This window comes from Triturus cristatus, chromosome 4_1 (genome assembly GCF_964204655.1).
Source record: "Triturus cristatus chromosome 4_1, aTriCri1.1, whole genome shotgun sequence".
Taxonomy (NCBI): Eukaryota; Metazoa; Chordata; class Amphibia; order Caudata; family Salamandridae; genus Triturus; species Triturus cristatus.
The window spans coordinates 1200309958-1200333332 of record NC_140585.1 but is presented as its reverse complement, the minus strand read 5'-3'; the positions used below and the strand labels follow the sequence as shown (position 1 = coordinate 1200333332).

At 46.5% G+C, this 23375-nt stretch overlaps 1 protein-coding gene across 2 annotated transcripts in view; it reads right to left on the bottom strand.

Annotated features, from left to right (window-relative positions):
• The window catches only part of SLC4A8 (solute carrier family 4 member 8), a 544868-nt gene that overhangs the window by 56873 nt on the left and 464620 nt on the right, over nt 1-23375 (bottom strand). For both annotated transcript variants that reach the window (XM_085654497.1, XM_085654496.1), the window contains exons 19-21: nt 20243-20494; nt 13829-13897; nt 12309-12482 (exon numbers count right to left, since the gene is read on the bottom strand). In XM_085654497.1, coding sequence (XP_085510623.1) covers nt 12309-12482; nt 13829-13897; nt 20243-20494 — 495 coding nt within the window. The remainder of the gene's footprint in view (nt 1-12308; nt 12483-13828; nt 13898-20242; nt 20495-23375) is intronic.

The window sequence follows — 23375 nt, the reverse complement described above, 5'->3', positions numbered from 1 at the left end:
GAGAGTGCAGTGAAAGGAAGGCGCGAATGGACAAGAAAATCAAGTTGGTCCCACTCTGAGCTTTTTGCCATGCAAAAATTTCAAGCGGAGTCTCGCAACAAGCTGACCTTCCCACATAGAGAATTCAACCTTGCCTTGCGTCACAATTTTGAGCTTGAAAAATGAGACTATGTCCAGATTTACATACTATATGTCAACAATTAATCCTCTTCATACAACATAATTATTCTCATCATTCATATTTATTTTTTCATAATGCAATTTTCTTTGTTGCTTTTTGCATTATTTACAATTTCCTGTATACAAAGATTACCTTTTATAAAAATCTGAATTTATAATACAAAACATGCAGAGATAACATGACTCAATCACAACATTAAGTCTCAGCGCCCAATGCATTTCGGGACAGATGTCCCTTCGTCAGGGGAAAATCTGCAAAAAACAAACAATAACAAAAAAACACTTATGTACAGTCATGGTTCAATAACACATCCGAAAATTGCAATATTTTTTATGGAAATATATTTTGGATTCCAGAACGTGTACACCTTTACCAAGAAGGGGAAAGTACCCTTGTGTGAACTCATCTGAGTGAATAACCATGTGTCCTGACAGCCCGCTAGGTAGACAAGAATCCCCAAGTGATTACAACCTATACATGCCGCAAGTGATACCCATTTCCGAGTAACTGACAACCAAAAAACACTAGAAAAACGTTACTAAATGTTTTGGAAAAACTTTCAATTTAACAGGTGCGAAGACAAATATATCTAAAGGTAACCGAAAAGGCGATGGGTTTAATCATGCCCATGATCGTCAAGATACAAACAACAACACCAGTAACCCCTGCATAACATTTCGTACCTGACAGTCACTCGTAGAATTCACAGGATCATCAATTTTTTAACCGCGCGCTGCTTGCACTATAAATTAATAACGTACAGTGAGTCGAATGTCCGAGTATTCTAAGAGAGCAGCACCCCCTCGGCTTAGGGAGAGGAGTTGGCCTAACGGCTAGGGTGGTCAACCTCGAATCTGGGGAACTGTGTTCGAGTCTCGGCAATGACGCTGAACATCCTATGTTTCTGGGCAAATCACCTGATCTCCCTGTGCCAAATAAAAAAAAAAATGAATGTGTCCTCATGTAATGCAACAGGTGCTATGTAAAGCGCTCTGATACCTGATTTGGGTCAAGTTCGCGCTATATAAACCTCTGTAAAATAAAAATAAAATAATTAATAATCATACCTTTCCTCAGAATCTGTATTTCACCCGTAACCTTCACGTCGTGGCGTGCATATGAACAAAATTCCGACAGACTATAAAACGCTACTTGATCTCGCAATACCGGCCATGCCTAGTATCAGCACCATGTTGGAGTGGTAAAATCCTTAAAAGTGGTGCAAAACTGCCAGGCTGCCCCGGGCCCACGTAGGGGGCCCTCCTAAGAGGGCGGCCAGCCTTAGTGCCACAGGATGGCACATTCGCCAGCAGTTCAGTGTGGAGGAGACCCGGGTGGGTCCTCCTGCGTGGCGTCACTTCCGGAAGGAGGGGGGAGGGGCGGTGGGAAAGGTATTTAAACCTTTCCCGCCCTCAGAGCGACCTCTTTTCCGCTGACCAGTCGTAGATGCCCCACCTGCCTGGCTGCCCTGACGCTGTTTTCGACCTGTGAGTGGCTTCCTGCCCCGGGCCTTCCTACGTGGGCTGGGCGGCACCTATCGCTGCATCCTCCCTTCCATCGCCGGGGGTATTTAATTAGGGCGGGGTGGGGGCAGCTACGGGATGGCTAGCTTACTCCATGCCGGCCCGTCCCGCGGTGGGCCACTTAGAGGAGGAGGTGGTGGGAGAGGGGTACTCGAAACGCGTTTAGCCTGATTGTCGCTCCGCATGGCTGGTGGCGGAACTTCCTTTTCCTGCTTAGTTTTGTCTTGTCAGATGCCCCCCCTTTGGCCTGGCCTGTGTGTCCCAGCTCTCTTTTTGCGGCGGCTTGGCCCCTCCCTGCCTTGCCTGTCCCTTGGGCCTTACCTTCTGCGGCCGATCTCCGCGCTGCTCCGGGGGAGGGTGGACTGCTTCCCTCGGTGGGACCCGGGCCGCCGGGCCGTGCCCTGCTGAGGCGGATGCATTGGGGGCCTTCTTTCCTGCAAGGGGGGGGGGGAGGTTTCTGCTGCGTTACAGGCGCGCTCTCCTCCCCTGGCCTCGCGGTGGAGCCGGGCGGGTTGCTCGCTCCCCGAGCGTGACGGCAGCGGTGCGTAGCGGCATCGCATGTGGGAACATGCGCTTTTCCTTCAAGCATGTCCATGGGCAGTAGTGCTTTCTCCACGCATGCAACTCCATGTCTTTCTGTTTCTGTTCATGCGCAGCCGTCTGCCCTCACTCCCTGGACGTGCACACTCTTCTGCGCATGCCCGTCGGTGTCCTCCAGCTGCTAGCACCCTTTTTCCTGTGCTGGCACCCCGGCATTATAGCGTCCTCCCCCTTACCCTGCTGTGGGCTCGTGGCCTATTTATTTTACGGTGTTGTTTTTCGCTTGACTTTGGGTTTCTTCCCTGGAGGATGCTGCTCCCTGGTTAACACCACTGCTTGTGGGTCCGGCCTTCTGTTGGGGCGGTGGGTGGGGTTTCCCCTGCAACCGAGTGCGCTCCGGTCCTGGCGCGTGGGCATGGCGCTATGTTTATTTCCTGCTGTGTTTTGTTTCTGTCACTGTTTTTTTTTTTTTTTTTAACAATAACCTCGCACTGTGTTGGTTTGTTAGGAGAGTTAGTTTTTAGAAGTTTGTGTTTTCTCTCATCTGTGGGTCGCAGCTCCATGTTTTAGGATCCTATGTGAAATGGCTTCCTTAGTTGGACGTGGACAACTCGGTTGCCCAATAGGAAGTCAGCATGGGGGGGGGCGGGCTATGGCAGCAGGCAAAAGCGCTCTATGCATTTGGCGGCAGTGTTGGGGCATTTGGGACCCCATTCCACGCGGAGTATTCCGTGGGTGTATTGTTGGGAGGGGGGGGCAGGGTTTCTGATATATGGCTTATGTCCCAATGCAGGAACCGCGCCGATCGCCGCCCAACGCACCTGGGGGGCCACCAGAGGCATCGACAGGTACAAGGGTCAGAGCACACTGGGGCCAGTGTGCCTGGGTCTGGGGCAACCAGGCTCAGGATGGAGGGTAACTCTTGTTTTCTATTTTGCAGAGTTAAGTGAACAAACATTCAAACGGAAATAGGAGAGGAGCAGACGGTGAACAGGATCAGGTACAGGCAGGTGGTGCTTCATGGGAGGGTGTGTTTCAGACATGGCCTGGGAGGGGGCCGCGGGATGATTGGTGACCAGCAAGTAAGGTCTCTAGACGCAACGGGGGGCTATGGTAACTTGTCTTTTCATCTCGCACTCAGAATGATAGCCGTGTTCAGTCCAGGCACGCAAATAATCATATCTGACATCTTCTAAGTAGTAAGTGGTTACGGGGAGCGGGGATGGTGCTCTGCAGCCAGCGGCAAGAGGCCTAGCCAGACTTAGGCGGTGGTAAGGTGCTGTCTAACACTATCTTTATCTCTGTAGATTGAGGGACGCAGGAACCGACGATCGACATGGAGAGCCAGGGCTCACCACCACTTTTCACGCAGACGTCGCAGGTGGACGATTTGTTGCCGGACACCACGCACGAAGCGCAATGGGCGCGTTTATACAGATGGCCAAGGGAAAGGGCCTGTCCTGGGCCACGGGGATCCTGAAGGCCATCGAATCGAAGGACTCTGGCGTCGTCTCCGAGCTGCCCCCTCCTGAGCTTGACCTCAACACTGAGGCTGGGCCCTCGAGAGCATCGAAGCAGGTCCGCAAGCCCACATCAAAGGACTTCCCGGCAGACCCGCTGCCAGCCAAATCCAGGGCACTGCATGCGCAGAACGAAGCAGGGCCCCAGCAGGCCACCCCTCAGCCCTGGGGGCCAGCGACCCCGCAAGACAATCCGGCCGCATCTATGTACGCTACGTAGGAGGACCATGGTAAGCTTACTGACACGCTCAAGAACTTCATGGCAGAGCTAAGAGGGGGACAGGTAAGACCCTGCACCCCACCTTTGGGCAGCAGCACTCCTGCGGGAGAGGGAGGGGTGCGGGCAGCTGCAAGGGTGTGGGTTAGCCAGGCGGATGTTAAGCAAACCCTGCAGGGGGCGCCTGCCCCCGACACCCCGGGAGAGTCATCGGGGGCAGCAAGCAAGTCTATGGAGGGAGCTGGGGAGGTGTCTCTTTCTGCGACCCCCGCCATCCTTCCGGCGCCTCCTAACTTACAGGAGGCGGCTGCCTCAACGGGCGCTGCGCCAGTTAGTTCCTCGCCATCTGCCAGTGTGCTTGTTAGCACCTCTTTAAGCAGTAGTCGAGCCGTGCCATGAACGCCATCTCCTCTGGCGATCACGCCGCCAATTGGGATCCCCCCTGTCCAGCAGATCGTGCCCCCCGCTCCTTTTCAGCCAGTCGCAGCAGCACCTTTGCTGTCAGGTCACTGCTCCTTGGCTTGGCAGATCCCCTTAGCGGCCAAGGAGGTTATCTGGAGGTGAGAGCTGATAGATATCTTCTCTCTGCTCTTGTTGGGTCAGGATGGTGTAGATGCCAGAAAAGCGGGGGTGAAGGAGTATGACAAGAAGGTTAAGTACCAGCCGTGGCCAGAGAAGACCATAGAGAACTGGCTAGATGCGTTTGCCATTCTGTCCGCAGTCATCTTGGAAAAACATCCAGAGCAGGGTCAGGGGCTTATCCAATACGGTGCGTTAATTCGCAATGAGGCGATGAAGTGGGGGGGGACAGGGCTGGGTGAACTATGACAGGGAGTTTAGGAAAAGGATGTCCTTGTGTCCTGAGATGCATTGGGAACAGAAGGAGGTACAGCTATGGCTAGATCACATGGGATCACGCACGCTGCTAGGCGCAGGGGCACAGCCTAAAAGTCAGGTGAACAAGAAAGCTAGCAGTAGTACCCCTCACACAGAGGCACGGGGTGACAAACAGTCCTTTCGGGGGGGGGGGGGGAGCAGGGGGAGAGGGAGCAAAAGAGGGGGTTTCAGATGGTCGCCCCCAGGGACCTGCCGTTTGTTCAACATGGCGTCTTGCTCTTGGGGTAAAACATGTACATTTTTGCACGCATACAACAAATGTGGGGTCCCCCACCCAGCGGTATCTTGCCACTCCCAGCAAGGGGGCACCACCAAAGGTAAGCAGGACAATGGTAGTTAGAGGGGGAATTCTGGGTCCTTGCACCACCCCTCCCCCACCCCTGAGGTTGCAAGTTCTTGGTCAACACAGATTATGCCACCCAATCCCCTTTCACTTCCCACTGGAGGGCAGCCCCAGGTAGATGGGGCCACCATTAAGGGCCATTCGCCAGTCTGTTTGTCAAACCTTTTACCTCTCCTCAGACAGTACCCGCTCACACAGGACAGTCATTTGCTACTAACAGGATTTAGCGAAGGTTTCAAAATTCCTTTTGTGGGACCTGAAGGGGCCAGGGAGGCCGATAACCTCAGGTGAGCCAAGGAACTGCCAGAAGTTGTTTGGACCAAAGTAGAGAAAGAGAGGGCACTTGGGAGAGTGGCGGGCCCTTTCCTGCGACCGCCCCTAGATAATTTTGTGGTTTCTCCTCTGGGTTTGGTGCCCAAGAAGGAGCCTGGGGCTTTCCGCTTAATGCACCACCTCTCTTACCCGGAAGGGGGCTCGGTCAACCATGGGTTGGAGGAAGGCGCTTGTTCTGTCACGTATTGTACACTGGACGTGGCTTTGGACCTAGTCAGGAGGGCAGGCAAGGGCGCCTGGTTAGCCAAAGAGGACATCAAATCGGCGTTTCGCTTACTACCAGTGCATCCAAGCAGCCAACACCTGCAAGGCTTCAAGCTAGAGGGCAGGTACTTTTACGACCGGTGCATATCCATGGGTTGCGCAGTCTCCTGTGCTTACTTCGAGGCATTCAATAGCTTCCTTCATTGGGCTCTTCAGATAGGCTATGGGGTCGTAGGGGTGGCACACTACCTGGACGATTTTCTATTCATTGGGAGAGATGGGTCTCAGGACTGCAGCAATGCCCTTAGGGATTTTGAGCGGCTGGCCAGTCATTTGGGGGTCCCTCTTGCGCCAGGGAAGACGGAAGGTCCGGCGCAAGTGTTAACCTTTTTAGGAATCGAACTTGACACCTTAGCAGGGGAATCCAGGCTCCCAGCAGACAAGGTCCAGGACCTTGCTCGGCATATCCAGTCAGCCATAGGTGAGGAGAAGGTCACTTTGGGCTTCATGCAGAGCCTTCTGGGTAAGCTCAACTGCGCCGCCAGGATAATACCAGCGGGGAGGGTTTTTGCACGTAGGATCGCAAGGGCAACTACGAAGGTCAAAAGGAAGCATCACCTAGTCAGGCTAAGCAGGGGGATGAAGGAAGACCTGTGTATGTGGGCAAGCTTCCTGGAAAGCTTTAATGGCACAGTCGTATGGAGGGCACCTTGGGTGGGATCTCCGGAACTCGCCTTGTTTACGGATACGTCTGGAAGGGAGGGCTTTGGGGTCATCATGGACACAGAGTGGTGCGCGCAGAGATGGGCCAATGTGTGGCGCAGGAAGAAGATCACGGGCAACATTACGGTACTGGAATTGTTCCCAATAGTGGTGGCCTTCCACCTATGGCCCTCTGTTCTGTCGGCACGTAGTGTCCTTTTCTGGTACGACAACCTGGTGGTGGTACAGGCCATCAATTCTCAGTCTGCGTCCTGCCCGCTTGTCTTGTGTTTACTGAGGGAGCTGGTGAGGGTGTGCCTAGTTAACAACATTGAGTGTAGGGCGCGACATATCCAGGGGGTGCAGAACACAGCGGCTGATGCTCTCTCTCGTTTTCAGTGGCACAGGTTCCGGGAGACGCGGCCGAGAGCGAGGAAGGAGCTGACCCCTTTTCCAGCACACTTATGGTTCCTACTGAATCTGTAAGGCACTTGAGGGGGATGGGCGAGCTGTCCTTAGCACCTAGGATCCGTCAAGCGGTACAGGGCGTGTGTGGAAAAATTCTGTACTGTAACCGGCGCATGGGAAGAAGGGAGGTCATCCCTGGAGAGCAGGACTCAGGACTTCATTTTGTGGGCCAAGGACCAGGGGAAGAGCCAACCGTGGATTGGGGGACACCTGTTGGCGATCAGCTACCAGGCTAGATTAAGGGGGCAGGAAGATCCCACTAAGTCTTTTTTGATCCACGCGGTGCTCAAAGGCTGGGTCAGGAGTGAGCAACGAGCACATGACAACAGGTCAGCCATAGATTTTGAAACGCTACAGGGGATGCTGGATTGGGTGGGCAGGGTGACCCACTCTGCTTTTGAGGCGGCCCTCTTCGCGGCAACATTTAGCCTGGCCTTTTTCAGGGCTTTTAGAATGGGGGTACTGGTAGCTAGGTCAAGACAGGACACGTCGGGGTGGCGTTGAACAAGCAGGATGCTGTGTTGGCAGGCGGGGCACTCACCGTAAGGCTACGTTGATCTAAAACGGACCAGACGGGGGAAGGGAGGGTGATCGTGTGGAACAAACTAGAGATCACCAAGGATAGTCCAGTGCACCTAGTCTCGTCTTACCTGGCACTATGCCCCGCCACAGAAGGCTACCTGCTAATGCACGCTGACAGTACACCCTTGACCAAGTATCAGGTACAGCGTATAATGGAGGTGTATTTAGAGATGTCAGGAAAAAAGATCCAGTGCACACGGTTCTGCAGCCACTCTTTCAGAATAGGGGCGGCAACTTCTAACATTTTATTTGTTGAGGTCTTACATGCAGCAGCCAGCAAACTGCAATTTGAAAAAATGCCGGGCCTTGAAAAAGTTGTGAGACTGACCTGCAGTCACTTGGAAACTATAAACTCAAGTCAGTTTTCAGCACATGTAATTTTTGGTCATGAACAGATTTCATGTACTTATGCAGAAGAGCATGTGAAAGGGTCCAACTGTATAAGCCTACCCCTCTTACTCACCACTCTTAAGGACAATCTCTCCAGGCCAACATGTGGCCCTAGCACTTCTGGCAATCTCTGAAAGTCAACAGCTCACCCAGCCATGGCCTTATCTTTGTAATAGCATGTTTACTTTTTGACTTAACGGACAACACAATGAATACCAAAATAAAAATGAAATAAATGGCTGATGAAATACTCCCCACTTGACTTATGGCCTTATGATTCTTGCAATAATTCAAATGCAGATAAGAATTCTCTGAGTACAGTATGCTCTCAGGTGCGTGCCCTGCAGGTGCATGCAGGACATGCTTAGTTTGTCCTGGCACAACATTCTATGATAGGGAAGTGAGATGACAATTATATGCCCACCTCGGACACTTTTATTTATTTTAAAGTCAATGCATCATTATACCCTCAAAGATGTGATCGAGATGCCCAGTAGCACCTGGAGTGTGACCTGAATGCAGGTAATGCTGCCATACTGAAGGAGCGATATTGTGCTCCCCTGACTCGCACATTTGTAGGAGCAGTCAAACAGACGTGGGCTTTTGGGTTGAAGTCAGACCACCAGAACACAAGGTTCACAGAGTTCGGCATAGTTGAAGCTTTGTCAAATGCTTGTCCAGCCTATACATGGGCCAGCTGTTAAATTAAGTGTTGGAAACCTCTTACCTGGTCAGGGATTGCCTAGGAAACAAGGAAGGCAGGAGACTTCCTAGTGGACTTCTACAATATGTTTTAGCTGCTATGGAAGAAAGACCCTGAAGTATATCAAGCATTTACCACCATTTTTTAGGTCTCGCCTGATCCAGCGCATGCGCTGGTTTGGCGAGACATTTTGAGAGGGCTCCAAAAAGTGCTACCAGGCCAGCCTAGAGCTACAGTGCATGTGCGCGGGCACACGCGCTGCGCTTGACCGCAAATACTTTCACTTTCGTGGCCGCACGGCCACTTTGATGTTTGATCGCGATCACTTTCACTTTCGCTTGGCATAGCCAATAGGTCTCGCTTTTGGGACCTTATAAGTATTTAGTTATGCAACTGTTGCATGGCTAAACACTTATAAGGTCCCAAAGGCGAGACCTATTGGCTATGCCAATGCTTGTCAAAACGTGCTTGCAGGAGGAACCCCAAAACCAAACATTCCTACAGATAGTTTGACTCACTTGCTATGCTTGGTTATTGCAAGATGGGAGCTTTCATTACAACATTTTGCAGGACTGATTCACAGCTATGCTTTTCTGATAAACTGTGCCCCAGTGGGAAAATTAACCATCCAAAATCCTATACCAGAAGAAACAACACTGTTTAATACAATGTGCTAGTTATTAGCTGCCTTCAAATGACATGTCCAAAATATGCACCAGTGTTTCTTAAATATTCCAGAGTCCTAGCAACCATATGTCAGAGTTCTCTTGAAATATTCCAAGATGCTGATAATAAAAGCCCACGCTTATCAGCCCGCCAAAATATTTGTTCAAATACACCCAAGTTGTGTGCAATGTGCCAGGGAGCACAGGGTGATGATCCTTCTTCAAATAGGCTAGTGTTGCTCACAACAGCAGTCTGCTCACAGTGCTGAGGAAGATGGGTTATTGCCCACAGTGAAATGAAAGACATGGATTATATAATACACCATAATTACTCCCACACCGTCCCTGAATCAAAAACTGCAAACTCATGGTCATGGCCTAATTCCTGTTCCTCATCCTCCTCATCTCAGCCTTCTATTCCCCCTCTGTTTCTAACAGCCAGGAGCCATGGGGGCTGCGGCAGGAAATGAGGGACGAGAGAAGATTCTGAATATTGAGTGAGTAGGACTGCAGTTTTGCACTTCCATTTGGTCCCATTCAGTAAATATTAATTCCATCGGCAGCCCCTGCTCTGGCTTCTACTGCTTCCAACAACACTGTAGTGGAAAACAAAATGGCCCCCAGGTACCCAGCTCCCAACTCTGAAGCCCTTAGGGAAATCACTGGTTGCCAGGAATGTATGGCTTTCCATGCTGCCAGGCGGAATAGGGTTTCAATTAGGGAGGTAAGTGACCTAACAAACTGTGCTGGGTTTCTGTCTCGCATTTATGAACCCAGCTTACCATCTCTACACGTCAGTTTATTGGTGAAGATAAGCCTTCTCACTCTGGGGAGCACATATATTTTCCTGTTGGGTACCCAAGTATTTTATAACTAAAGAAGATCATATTTTCGAAGGTACACACTACTGCAATGAAAATATTTGGCTCCTGTGTGTTGTGGTAGATGCTGAGGTATTTGGATATTGCACTAGTTTCTTCCCAGAACTGCTGGTAAACGCCATGGTCTTATAGTCAAAATACTTTAAGATTTGTGCAATAAAATTTACTAATTAGCCCTACATTTTCTTCTATCATGTAGGGGAGAAAAGGGAGGATTGGTCTCAATAGCTTCGTTCACTTCATAAGGCAATGGTTAATTAGTAACCGATCAATAAAAATGGTCAGATATCCTCTGCCTGCCAGAAACAATCCCTTCTTATGAGGCGGGTATTCACTCCAATGGGGTATAGACCCTTAAGTTTCCCATAAAATTATAATATAGCAGGGCGTAGGAGTGTTTTCCCATTTAGAAATCAGTCAGAATCATTCCAATATGTTCATAAATCCACTTTATTGATAAGTATGTTAGATCCATATCCAGGAACAGCCAACATGTGTTTCAACCACTTGGGCTAGTGAGCCTGGGGCTTTCTCAAGGCTGTTTCATCTGGTTAAATCCCTTCATCGTTACGGCCGGCATTGTGTCACCGCCCCATGTTGTCTCTGTATTGATTACACGTGTTGGCTGTTCTCTGCAAGATTATAATGGTGAAGTAGTATACTTTTTTGCCAGGGCTGCTTTTGGTTCTGTATACTGCCCTGCTGGTAGAGCAAATATGCGTTACTGTAACACACAGTGACTTTAGAACAGAAGTATTTATGAAACGAAGTCAATTCATAGAGAAGGATCAAATATACATATTAATAATGTGTGCTTCTTTTCATAAATGTATGGGAAGTTATTTCAGTCTGCTCCAGGCTGAAATGGTAAATTGGAGTAATGTAATTGTTCATATGGTGCCACCTAAAAAGTGAGGTGCAATGGATAGTCTAACAGAGGGACTGAATTATTTCTAAATGGGACTACAAAAATCACCCTTAGATATGTATAATGTTATAAGTATATAGCCATCCGCTGTCTATTAACCACTGAACCACGAAGAATACTTGCGTACTTATATTTTCTGTTTTGTTTAAAGAGCAATTAAAGGTTTTTAAAAATAGATACTTTGGCTAAGTCTTAGTTAGAAAACTGAGACTGGGGTTGCCAATTTTTTCTGAGAAAAATACAGGCTATATGTTCACGTTGTATCATGGTTGTTGGTACTTGAATAAGATTTTTTGTAAAATCCTCTGTATTCGTTTTTAATACCGAAATTCCACTTCTGTTTGCATTATTAATTAGTTAACAATAGTTTATACAGCTTGTAAATAGTTGGAAGCGATTTAATCTTGAATCTACTGCTTTACGTCTATGTTTTAAAGAGGAAAATGAATGACTCTTGTTGATTATTTCAATTTCCTACTACCCTGGACCTAAAAATCCCAGCCATGTCTGTAAAATATCAGACAGAGGGTAAGCTTTGCTGAAAAGGAAGCTGCCCAGTGCTTAATTTGAGCGGGTGCCTTCCGGTGCTCAGCACCGGAATTTAATTGGTTTCCGGTGCTCGGCACCGGCACCTAATTGTCATCACCATACTTAAAACAGTCCATCACATGGTGGCGCTGCTCATCTAATTTAGAGATGAGCAGACCAATGGTAGTGTAGGACAACAATATACATTAAAATTGCTAATACCTGCTTCCCCAGCCATTCCTTTAGCTTTGGAGACCTGGAATAATCGTAACTGTCGCCTTTACATGCGAGAGAGATGGTTAGTAGTGGTTTTGGCAGCAATGACAAGGGCGATGGGTGGTACAAGTTGCAGTGGCCTCCTGGTTAGAGCCCTGGCACTTAATATTTTACAAATTAAGCACTGAAGCTGTCTAGGATATTGGAATTCTTATAAAGAGCGCTGCTACCAGATTTATTATTCAGTCCACTTCAAGAGCCATAGCTACAAGACAAATCTCAAATTGAATGTAAAAATCTCTTGACTGCTTTCAGAACATCACTCAGCCTGTGCTGTATTCACATATTTGTGCATTCTTCCCACATAATCCGTCCTTTGGAGTCCTCTTTGGTGTTCTTTGATCTCTCCTCCACTTATCAAGAAGGGGCTGTTTGTAATATCACCAATTAGGTTTTTTAGTGTTTTTTTTTCATAGATTTTTCTTACCATCATTGGGAAGACAATGGCAGCCGGTGAAGCCTTGATGACCCACAGCGACACCAGACACGTCAGCTGGATCAGAGTGAAGAGGTGGACTTTCCGGAGGGGAACGTGACGCAGATAGATGAAATCGGGCTGGTGCTTTGGAGGCATTCCAAAAAGCATGAGTCGGTCAAAGAACTGAAAAGAGAAAACACAGACAGTTGTGCAGATTGCAAAATGAAGTGATGAGAACCAATAAGTTTAGAGAACAATTTCACACTTTTATTCACTTGTTTCAAAGCTGAAATCATCATGCAGCAAGCACAATATAAATACAGTATTAATCCACGTAGCCCACAGTGAACAGAACCTGTTCTAAACCGCTCCACAGTAGAAACCACACATACCAATTTCACCTAATTCTGGATTCTTATTATCATCCATATTAGGCCTGTGTGAATTGTTTGTTAAACCACCAAAATATTGTGTCAATTCTGCTATTTCGCGATATAATGGTTATGTAAAATTCCCAAAATGACGCCATTTTGGCAACGTCGCAATTTCAATGGTGTTTGGGTAAAAATTTATCACCAGAATAACGCATATGAAACAGAATGTGACTAGCTGTTTTTATTTTTGAGCTATTTTGGTAGGAAGAAATACACCCTTGCATCAAAAATGGATGCAAGTAATCATTTTGTGCTAAAATATAGCGCTGAATGCCAGATTTCCATTTTTCTGAAATTTCGCATAATTACGCAAGAAAAAAGGATACAAATTTTGTACACCCGTAGTTTTATTTAGCCAATGGCTCAAAAGCCAAAGAAATCTGCTCTTGGAGATTAACAGATTTGGCAGCAAGCATTGACAAAAGTCAAACACTGAATAGCAGAGAAGCAGATTGGGGCAGTGAGGACAGCCACTCACACTGGGGAAAAACATAAGTAAACCTATAACTAGGCAGTGTCACATCTCACTGCATTATTTTTTTACCAAATCTTGGCTTTTTGAAAAACAGAACCACTATCATTTACATTTTAAGTTTTCAAGAAAGAACTACTCGAAGGTGTGACCCGAATGATACATTTCCCACCCAACCTAACTTACTGTGTAAACACTCAAGAGGAAGAGTCTTTGGATAGATGTTGAAATCAAAGTGAAAAAAAGCAAGAGGGCTTTTCCCAATACCATACTACACACGCAACCACATTCGCGTTCTTGTGCACATGTACCAGAACTGTCCACTTACCTAAAAAGGAGTGTTTTTAGTATCCTAACTCTACCCGCACTTTCACACTGGGAAAGCTGTTCAGCAGACTGAGGAAAATCCTTCTACAATAACATTTTTAAAATCCTGGCTTAAAAATAACTCACTAACTGGAATGGTACTCATAGCGTTATGGTTCCCAGACCGACAGTGCTCCTCTGGCTCACACAATGTTTATCAAACATATGAGAAGTAGCCCAGGCCCCAAAGTCTGAGTTGTACTTGTCAAGACAGACACACACAGACGCACACAAATGAGATCTGAACCGTGACATACCTGTATGCCCTTCAGTGAAGACACTCCCATGTAGAGAAACACACCATAAAGCACAGGCATCGGAATAAACTGGAGAGAAAAATCTGGGTAAATATACAGAGAAAAGCAGATATGGTATCTCCAGTTATCTCAATCCCTCACCACCCCTGAAGTGCACTTGTCAACTCTAATGAAACATTATGACCCATCTAGTGATGTTTCTAAGAATAAACGTTGAAAGGAGGAACATGAATGTAACAATATATTTCTTATAAATATGTTTTCTGCATTTGATACATACCTTTAAATTTTCCTTTTAAATGACAAATATTGTGTAAACTGATTAAAGATCATATGCCGTTTCAATAAACCGGTTTGTGTGATACTTCCCTTGCCCCAGCACTTGGTACATTTTGTGCTCCAAGGAACAATATCCTTCTCGGATGCGTGCAATCCTTCTGTCCCCTTCTGTATTGTAAATATTTTGAAATGTTCCCTTACATCAAACAATGAACTGAAGAAATTGGTTTCCAGACTCTATGGACAGAGTTGTGCCAGAAATTGTATTTCCAAAAATTCCTTTTTGTGTGTCCTGAATTCTTTACTTTGAAAGCTGAGGGAGTATGCTACCAACTTTACTTTAATGCTTACATCATGGCATGTGGCCCTATTACAACACTCATGGGTTCTGAAAGGTGCTAGGCCCCACAAGTCTTACAATATATACCATTCAGCATATATGCCATAATTTAGTACAGCTTCAATGATACATGATTTCCAAGCAACTGTACTCAAATACTTTTAATAGGGAAGCATAATACGTCACCAAGAGGCAAAGTGTAGTTATGGCTGGCGCCCAGAGTGACGGTGGGGGGGGGGGGGGGAAAGGAGGGCATTGGTGGTAGAAGAAAGAAACACCCGAGTATACTCTGGGACTGATCAAGGAAAAATAGGAATAATCGCAGGCTCACGCCAGAAGATTGCAATTTTTTCTAGCTCTGCCTGTATTTGCATAACTTAGCATAAAGTGCCGAAGGGAACCCCAGGGAAAAGAGATTAATGTGCAAGTGGATAGTTGTGGGCTGTCTAATAGATGAGCAGGTCAGATATGTACTAGGCAAGGTAAAGGGTCACCACTTAATCCTTGACAAGTACCACTGGCCACATGCAGAAAGGAAGCGAAGGGAACAATAATCAGAGAGAGACTCTCAGAAGGTCCCGAGGTCCTAGGTTGCACTGTAATAGACACAGAGAACTGCTGGGATGTAGACAAAAGACGTTGTTCAAATACGATTGATAGGGAAGCGACTGATCGTATATAAGAATTTCATTCTTTCCCACTTATATGAGTTGATCTGTCTGAAATTGGTGACTGATAACTCAATTACAATCAGGCTTACTGGACAAGCTCATAGCTTGCTTGCAGACTGTAAGAAGTCAGACTGAGCTTATTGCCATACACAGTACTTAATCCGTGTAGCTGATTGCAGGTGGCAGGCTCTAGTACTAACTTTTGGGGACCAGAGCTTATTTTTCATCAGGCTCTCACCCAGAACAAGTGAGAAAGGCATGAAAAGAAGGAAGCGAAACATAAGAAAACAGTGACAAAACCAGAAAATGAAAATGATAAAGACCCTACACAGGTGAGATAAAGTGACAAGCAATGTGGGTTGGTGGAAGAAAGAGAGTTGAGGTGGAATTAAGAATAGACAGTCTTGTGACGTGGCCTAACAAGATGGCCGACTGGAGGTAAAATCTTAGCACTCCGGTTGCCCCAGCAACATCCTCCTTCATCCTGGGCAAAAACTGGCAGTGATCCAGTTGAAATGCAGCCTAGATTGCTGCCATATTGAGCACCTTATTTCTTGTGACCCGGGGCGGTGTTGGTGGCCTCCAGGTAAGGAGATGGCTGTGAGGACTGCTGCGACATGAGGTCAGTGCCAGCGGCCATCTTGGAGATACAGGGACGTGGCTGAGGGCTGGTACTTTGTTGTCGGATGACATGTGCGGGGTGAGTAATGTCAGAAGATTGCCCACAATCTAATGATCTGTGGTCACATAAGGAGGAACACTCTCAGACCGAACTCTTGCCAGCAAATACATGGCTCACAAGCAGTGCTCGAAAGAAAAATAGAGACTGTTTCTATAAGCATGAATTTGCTGTGCACTGATCTACATCAATAGGAGAGGGTCCAGGTGATGGAAGGTGCAGTATCAGATCCACAAGCTGAAGTTAAAGTCTTAAAGACCAAAGTGGGAAAATTGACCATGGGTGCGAGGGTCCCAGAAGACAGTGCGGAAGACACAGAAAATGGCTCTTCCCACAACAATCCGTGCTTCATGGTATTTCCTGAACAGGCGGAGGGTAACAATGTGGAATCCTTCTTAGAGTAATGGATTCAGGAAGAGCTGCAGCCTGGGGAGCTGTCTACTATATTGATGGCGGAGAGAGCGCATAGGGTAGGGCTTCGGGGGCTTAGGACCCACTGGGGGCTCCTCCGAGGGCCCTGGCACCCAGAATATTAAACAACAAGGACAAAGAATGTATACTTTCAGCTGTTAGGCTGCCAGTGGGGTGCTGCTTTATTAAACCACACTATAGCCATTTTTAGAGATGACACTAGAAGAGTGCAGTCACAGCGAAAATCCTTCATGAAAGTGAAGCAAAAACATGGAGCACTTCGCTATATCCTCCTCTTCCCCGTGTGCTTGAAGATTATACGTTCAGTGGAAATATCATTTTAACAACACTAAGATGTGCAGGCTGATCTAGAAATGAGGAATAAAACAGGGACCAGGAGGTAGGCGTCTCCTTGCCCCCAGATGGGAGGAGCGGATTGAAAGGAGGTCCGCTGGAGGCGATAACACTGGCCAGGGGCATGTAGGTCAGCTGACAGCGAGCTGCTCCAATAACAATCCGGGAGGATGGCACCATTGCTAGCGTGAATGACTCATCCTCGGAGGGTCCTGGGACTCCTACTGACTGCCTGGAGTCTACACTGGGGGGTACTAGAAGTGCTGCTGAGGGGACTATTACCCAGCAGATCTACCTGACACAGATGCATAATATTGACATGGTTGCCCTATGGCCTAGGCCATGGGCTGAGGCAATATTGAGTACAATGTTTGAGAGGCTGAGAGGTGGAGAGAGATGGATTGTATAGTTGGTTTATGTCGATGAAGACACCGACTGGGAGAAATCCTTTCTGGAGGCACGTATGACCCATAATCCTTCCAGAAGCAATTAAGATGGGGAAGGGATTGTCTAAGAAGTTCGTGTATCTGTGTTGTTTGATGCCGGATGTGTTGCACACAATGGTCAGTAAAATACTCCACAGAGTCCCTTTGATGAGGATACGCCCCTGTTGTCATTAAAACCATTGCAAAACCTGCTGAAAGAAATGAACTATGCTAGATGGCGCGAGGTGGGCTGTGAAACGGCAGAGCACTTGTATCTGAGCAGATTCCTCAGTCCCTACACTATGCTAGACTAGTGGAAAGTGCCCGGGGCATCTGGGTTTCGTTCACAGATAAACCTGCAGAATGTGCGGTTGTAGGTCAGCTACTGGGACTGACTGGGAGTAGATGATTAGTAGCGAAACCTACACTGGCCTTAGCGATGGACAAGGGTGACAAGATGGATCAAGCTAAACAGTGGGCGAATGCCGACTGCCTGGATGAATTGACTGAATCAAAATGGTGGTGGGAATGTGATCAGGTCAAGCAGGTGACCCCAAATGCAAAGCTGAAGCTGAAACAGTGTCACTTCTTACACAGAACCTACATGACACCAAACAAAGTGATTAAGATCTACCCCACCAGCTGTGCTGTATGTTGCAGGTGCAAACATGTGTCTACTGACTTTTTACACAAGACATGGGTCTGCCCGATTTTCGCAGAATTTTGGGAGGAGGTGATGGGAGAGGTGTCACAAGTGGTGGGGCTGGGTCTCGAGGCTTCTACCAAAATGTGCTTGTTTAGTGTGAGGCCAAAACGGTAACGCTTGAAAATTAATTCAGGAATGATGGCACTCGTTATGGTGTGAGCAAGAAGGCGGATTGAAATTACCTTGATGGCGTCTAGGGCCCCGGAAGTAAAAGCCTGGAAAGCGGACTTCTTAGAAGGGGGCACTAGCAGATGAGCAACATAGGAAGCTCACAAGTAAGGAGAAGAGAAAGCTGCAGCACACTCAGTGACCTAGGGCGAAATGCTTGCTAAAATCATGGACCCGCCTAAAACCTGAACCCTTGAGCCGGTGCCGCTTTATTATTCTGATCATGTATAAAAAAAGCTGTTAACCTGACATGGGCTAGGCTTGGCAATGGAGAACTGTACGCAGAAAAATGTCTATACCATGCTGTTGTACTACATGTGAGATGGCTTTTTTATCTACTCATGTGCTCTGGATTATTATGTAAATGTATGCTTGAAAACTCAATAAAACATACAAAAAAAAGGATAGATAGCATTGCTATTCAGCAGTCCTGCCATGCTGTAGCACCAGAGAAAGGCTCCTAAGAAAAGCCTTGGACCCCATGCTTAATTATTATCATTATTTTTAATATTATCATTACTACTATTATTATTATTACAAAGTAAGCATTGTACGCAATAGTCCAATTATGGCTAAATGCTACACTCAGACTAAACCAGACAGGGAGAGGTCATAATAAGTCATTGTGACCAGTTCCTTACTGTAACCCACTGGAGTGTAAATAGGTCAATTTAGGCTTATTATATGGACATTTTAGAAGGGCACAGAAAGAACATATGGATCGTGAAAGATAACTGTAAATAGCATCCATTTTAAGGTGAGAGGTATATTTCTTCTCTATATCATTGAAATATTTATGTCTCTTCAATTATGTATGATATTCAAGTGATTTGAAAGTGGAGGAGAATATGCCATAAACAACCAATGGGTATGCTTTAGTAACTATCCACCTCCTTATCTTAATTCAAATAGAATTCCTCTGAAAGAAGCCTCCACAGGGTGCCAGAAACTTGACTTCTGCCAATTCATTCTCCAAATGGAATAGTGGGGTAAATAATTTACTTTACAAATTGTCTCCTACTCAGGCCCTTTAAGATCAATGTAGATGCATTTTCATGTTTGAATACACCACAAGAGAAATCTCAGAAATTCATTCCACAGAACAGCAATTCTTGCAAATGAAAGCATAATCAAGTCTCCTCTATTGAGATTTATAATTCTATTATCAGTCAAGAATAGGATATATTTTTTACTCACAGACACAGGCTAACAGTGGCACTCATTGAACATTAATATTGGGTATCAGGTACGGACAGCTGCATAAAGAAACTTAACCAAACTCCTACTCTGTGGATAAATGTTATGAAAAAAGATGACTACTGGTGGCTCACAGATTATCAGAAATAGCACTAAAATAGGGTCCAAAAGAAAGCAGTTTACTAAAGCTAAATCATTTCTTATTTATTGGAAGACTTCTATAGTGCCAATGGGGTAGTTTGAGGTTAGTTATCTCTGAAAGAAAATAGAGGTGAGATTAGTAAGCAGCAGATAAGAGGCAAGTCTCAAAGAACTCCAGAACTTTTTGAGCTTGATGGTTGTTTTATTTTCTATAAGGGCATTCTAGGTGTGGACCTAAAGCTAAGGCAGCCCAGGCTCGAAGGTGAGTGGACATTTATTTAGGGGATTTAATGCACAGCTGAGAAACCTATTTTAGGTTCAAATTAGATGGATACAGCTGTCGCTTATTTTTTGGGAAGTATATGCAACGTTACGGATAAAACTGTGAACCAGGTGCCTGAGCTTGAATTCCAACTATCAGTTGATCCTGAGCAAGTGTAGATATAAGACCGTATCAAATGCTACTGTCTGGATAAATTAATGCTAATGTTGGCTGCATGATTTTGGATGTTTTCGAAATAATGGACTGCTGCGTCATGTAGACTCTTCCATGTCCACAATAAAGCCCAAAACTCTACAGTAACATTTGCGCCACTTTAAGAACATGTTTCAAGTGATGTTTCGAAAGAACATAAAACCTGAGAAACCTATCTGGTTTAAAACATATCTGCAGATGTGTGTGTTTTTGACGGAATTACCATAATCTTTCTACTGTGGACTGAGTTTGTTAATCTGCCTACATTTTACTTCTACTTCAGATTTCTAGCTTATCTTTTTTTAATTAAGGACCAGCCATATTTGTACTTCTTTATGCTTTTAATTCAAATTATTGAACAATGCAAAGATGTCATTTTAAAATATGTTGCACATTACATAAAAAATGTGGTGTGCATGCAAGATAAAATGTACATAAACGTGAAGATGTATTTTGAATACACTGAAACCTGTAATTTGAACCAAATCCACCTAGCCAGTGCTTGAAGGGCTCAGTTATGGTTGGAGATCGATGACATGCGTTTGTGGGTGATAGGCTGAATGGTTACCTTGAGTACCGCCGTCATGAAGACTGAGCAGCCCATGAGAACAAAGATCATGAGTCCAGTTACTCTCTGCTCAATGATCCCGAGAAACTTGGGTTGCTCGCCAGGTGCCGAGCATTCAGACTCCAGCTTCAAGCTGTTGACATGCGTGATCGAGAGGACCGTGGCTGCCACAAACCACGGAAGGCCCATCACAGAGCACAGGCCGAGCATCAGCGCCACCATCAGCAGGTCCAGGTGGTAGCCACATCCTTTCTGTGGGAACGGAAGAGACTATTGTTATCATTGAGTTGACCAGAATCTACTGGCATATAGACATTGATGGAAACACTTGACGACTCTAGGTAATAGCAGAAAGAGAAACCAGGCATAATCGCAGTTAGCAAAGAGCACGTGGCCAAGAGGCCTCTCCACAGTAGATGGACCAACTCCAACAAACTGATTTCACACACTCATCAGCACTCATAGGCCAATAACGTTTGGTCATTACTGCCAAGAAACAGTACAGAAAGGAACAGTAAAAGATCAGTAAAAGACTGCACAGCTATGAATATATGGTTGTGGTATAAAAGCAATATTCAAAAAGGCAATATGACCCAAACTCAGAAAGCAAACTACAAATCAGTTAAATGTTGGTTTCCTGAACAACTTCATAGCACTGTAATATAGCTTCCTTTGGAAGTTTGAAAGCATTTTGTAATCAAGGGTAGAAGTGAAAATAAAAGAGAAACTACCTCACAAAGAGAGGTTGTGAGATATTAGCCAAAACTACACGATGTTCCGCAACACTCACTTGACTAGGAGATCAGCAACTATCTCACCATGACCTTAGGCAAACCAACAGAACCTACCTTATCGACACCTCGTCCATGCCAGTAGAACCTGTATCACACTGAAGTTCAGAAAGTCATTGGCATCCCACTACCCCTCATGCCTGGAACCAGGCCCTGCAACACCCATGCCTTATGCATGACATTAGCACATGCCTCGCCCGCACCTTTTACCTAGAATGAACACTAACACACCCACCTTATGCATACCATTAGAAAATGCACACTCCATCTAAACTTTATGCATGCAACCAGCGCCTGCCCCACCTGCACCTTATGCATGTCACCCTCAACTGGCTCGCCCGCATCTCATGCATATCATCAGCAAGTCTCTCACTCTCTAATATATGAATGCCCTCCGTGTCTCTGTCACTTGCAGCTGATGCTTGTCATAAGCACCTGCACCGCCAACACATTCTACATTTCATGAGTACAAACCTTACCTACATCTGATGTATGTCGGCAGGCGTGGCCTCAACTACACCTGTGTGTCATCAACACCCCACCAGCTACCCTGTTAGACATGACATCCACAGTACCATCATCCTGCCTCACGTATTCCACCATCACCTGCCCCACAGGCACCTGATGTTTGTCATCAGTACCGCGTCACATACCTCATGCGTGGCAGCAGCACCCCTAGATGTGTTAGACAATGCCATTTACTGGACATGCTTTGCAACTGCATGGCTTTGGTGCTGTGTTGGTGGCATTATGTTGAGGGGGGGTCCTGTCCACTGTCACCTGTTGGAGCATGATCACTTGAAAGAGATTGAACAATGGTGTGTGGTGTTACTGATGGCTAGAGAGTGCTGCTGGGCGCCTAGTGCAAGCTCGCATATTGGTTATCTGACTGAGGTGCGCTGGCTGCTTTTGGTAACGGCAGCCTATGATATATTATGTACGAAAAACTATTTTCAAAAGCTTAGGCACTTATATACATCGATATGGAGTTCGGCGGTACTTTCTATGGGCAGGTGGGTGAGTAGTCATCCTAGATTGTTCAATGCACTCTTCCAAACCACAGATATGCAAATCATACTGCAGTCATATGGCTAGGCTCAAAACATAAATAAACACTAAATAAGTAACCATCACTGAACTGATTGCTCTGCTTTTGGCCGTGGCATATTCATGGTAAGAAAATTTGGGATGTGGGAACAACCTACAGATACATGTCAACTTCAGCCTTTTGCATTGCACTAAAGCGCATTATTAATATTGGTGACATTTTGTTATGTTATGTTATGTTATGTTACATACATTTGTAATGCGCACTGCTGCCCCAGCAAAGGGGCGTCCAGGCGCACGGCAGGTAAAAATGCAACACCACAAGCAACACAACAGAAAAGAGGAAAAAGAATTTATTAAAACAAAAAGGTTTTTAAGGCCTTGCGAAAAACTAAAAGATCATCAAGCAGGCGCAACTCTACAGGAAGGGAGTTCCAGAGCTCGGCTGCTCTGACCCGAAAAGAACGGCCACCAGCCCGACACAACCTGTATCGGGGAATCACAGTGAGTGCCTGACCCAAGGATCTCAGGGGCCGAGCAGGCACATACCAGGACAAAAGATCCGCAAGAATAGAAGGGCCTACCCCCCTCAAAATCTTGAATCTGGAGCTGACTTTACAAGCGGCAATAGGGATAAGGGCGTCAAGCGCCTTGGAGATCCAGGAGCAGAACTTCTCGTAACCTGAATCAACCAGCATCGCAGGTTCTAAAGGCTCCTCGGCGAGGACACGATGTAAGTCCTCCAGCCGTAATTTACTCCATTGCCGCCTTGTAACCAGCTTTGCCGGGGGAACAATAACCATTCCTGGCAAAGGGGTGCAGATGGTAACCAAAGAGTGGTCCGTCCAGCCAAGAGGTGTAACGGCGGAGACAACCGCGTCTGCCAAATTGGTGAAAAAAGGATCTAAGGTATGGCCGCCTGAATGGGTAGACTGACGAACCATTTGCACCAGTTGAAGGGCCTCCAGGTCGGCAAGAATACCGCTAACCGAGGGGGAGGTAAGGTTCTCAAGATGTAAGTTGAGGTCGCCCAAAATCGAGAAATTAGAACAACCTACCACCAAGGAACTAACCACGTCGGGGAAGGCCGCTCTAAACGCCACATCACTCCCAGGGGGGCGATAAACCACCATCCCCGAGAGTGTAAAATGTGGGGTGACCGAGATCTTAAACACCGCACTTTCACATCCCGGAATGGTCAGACCAGACCAGCTGCCAGTGAGGCCAGGTCGCAAGGCCAGCGCAATACCCCCTCCCCTAGTAGAACGGTTAAGGGTGAAAACCGAAAAATCAGA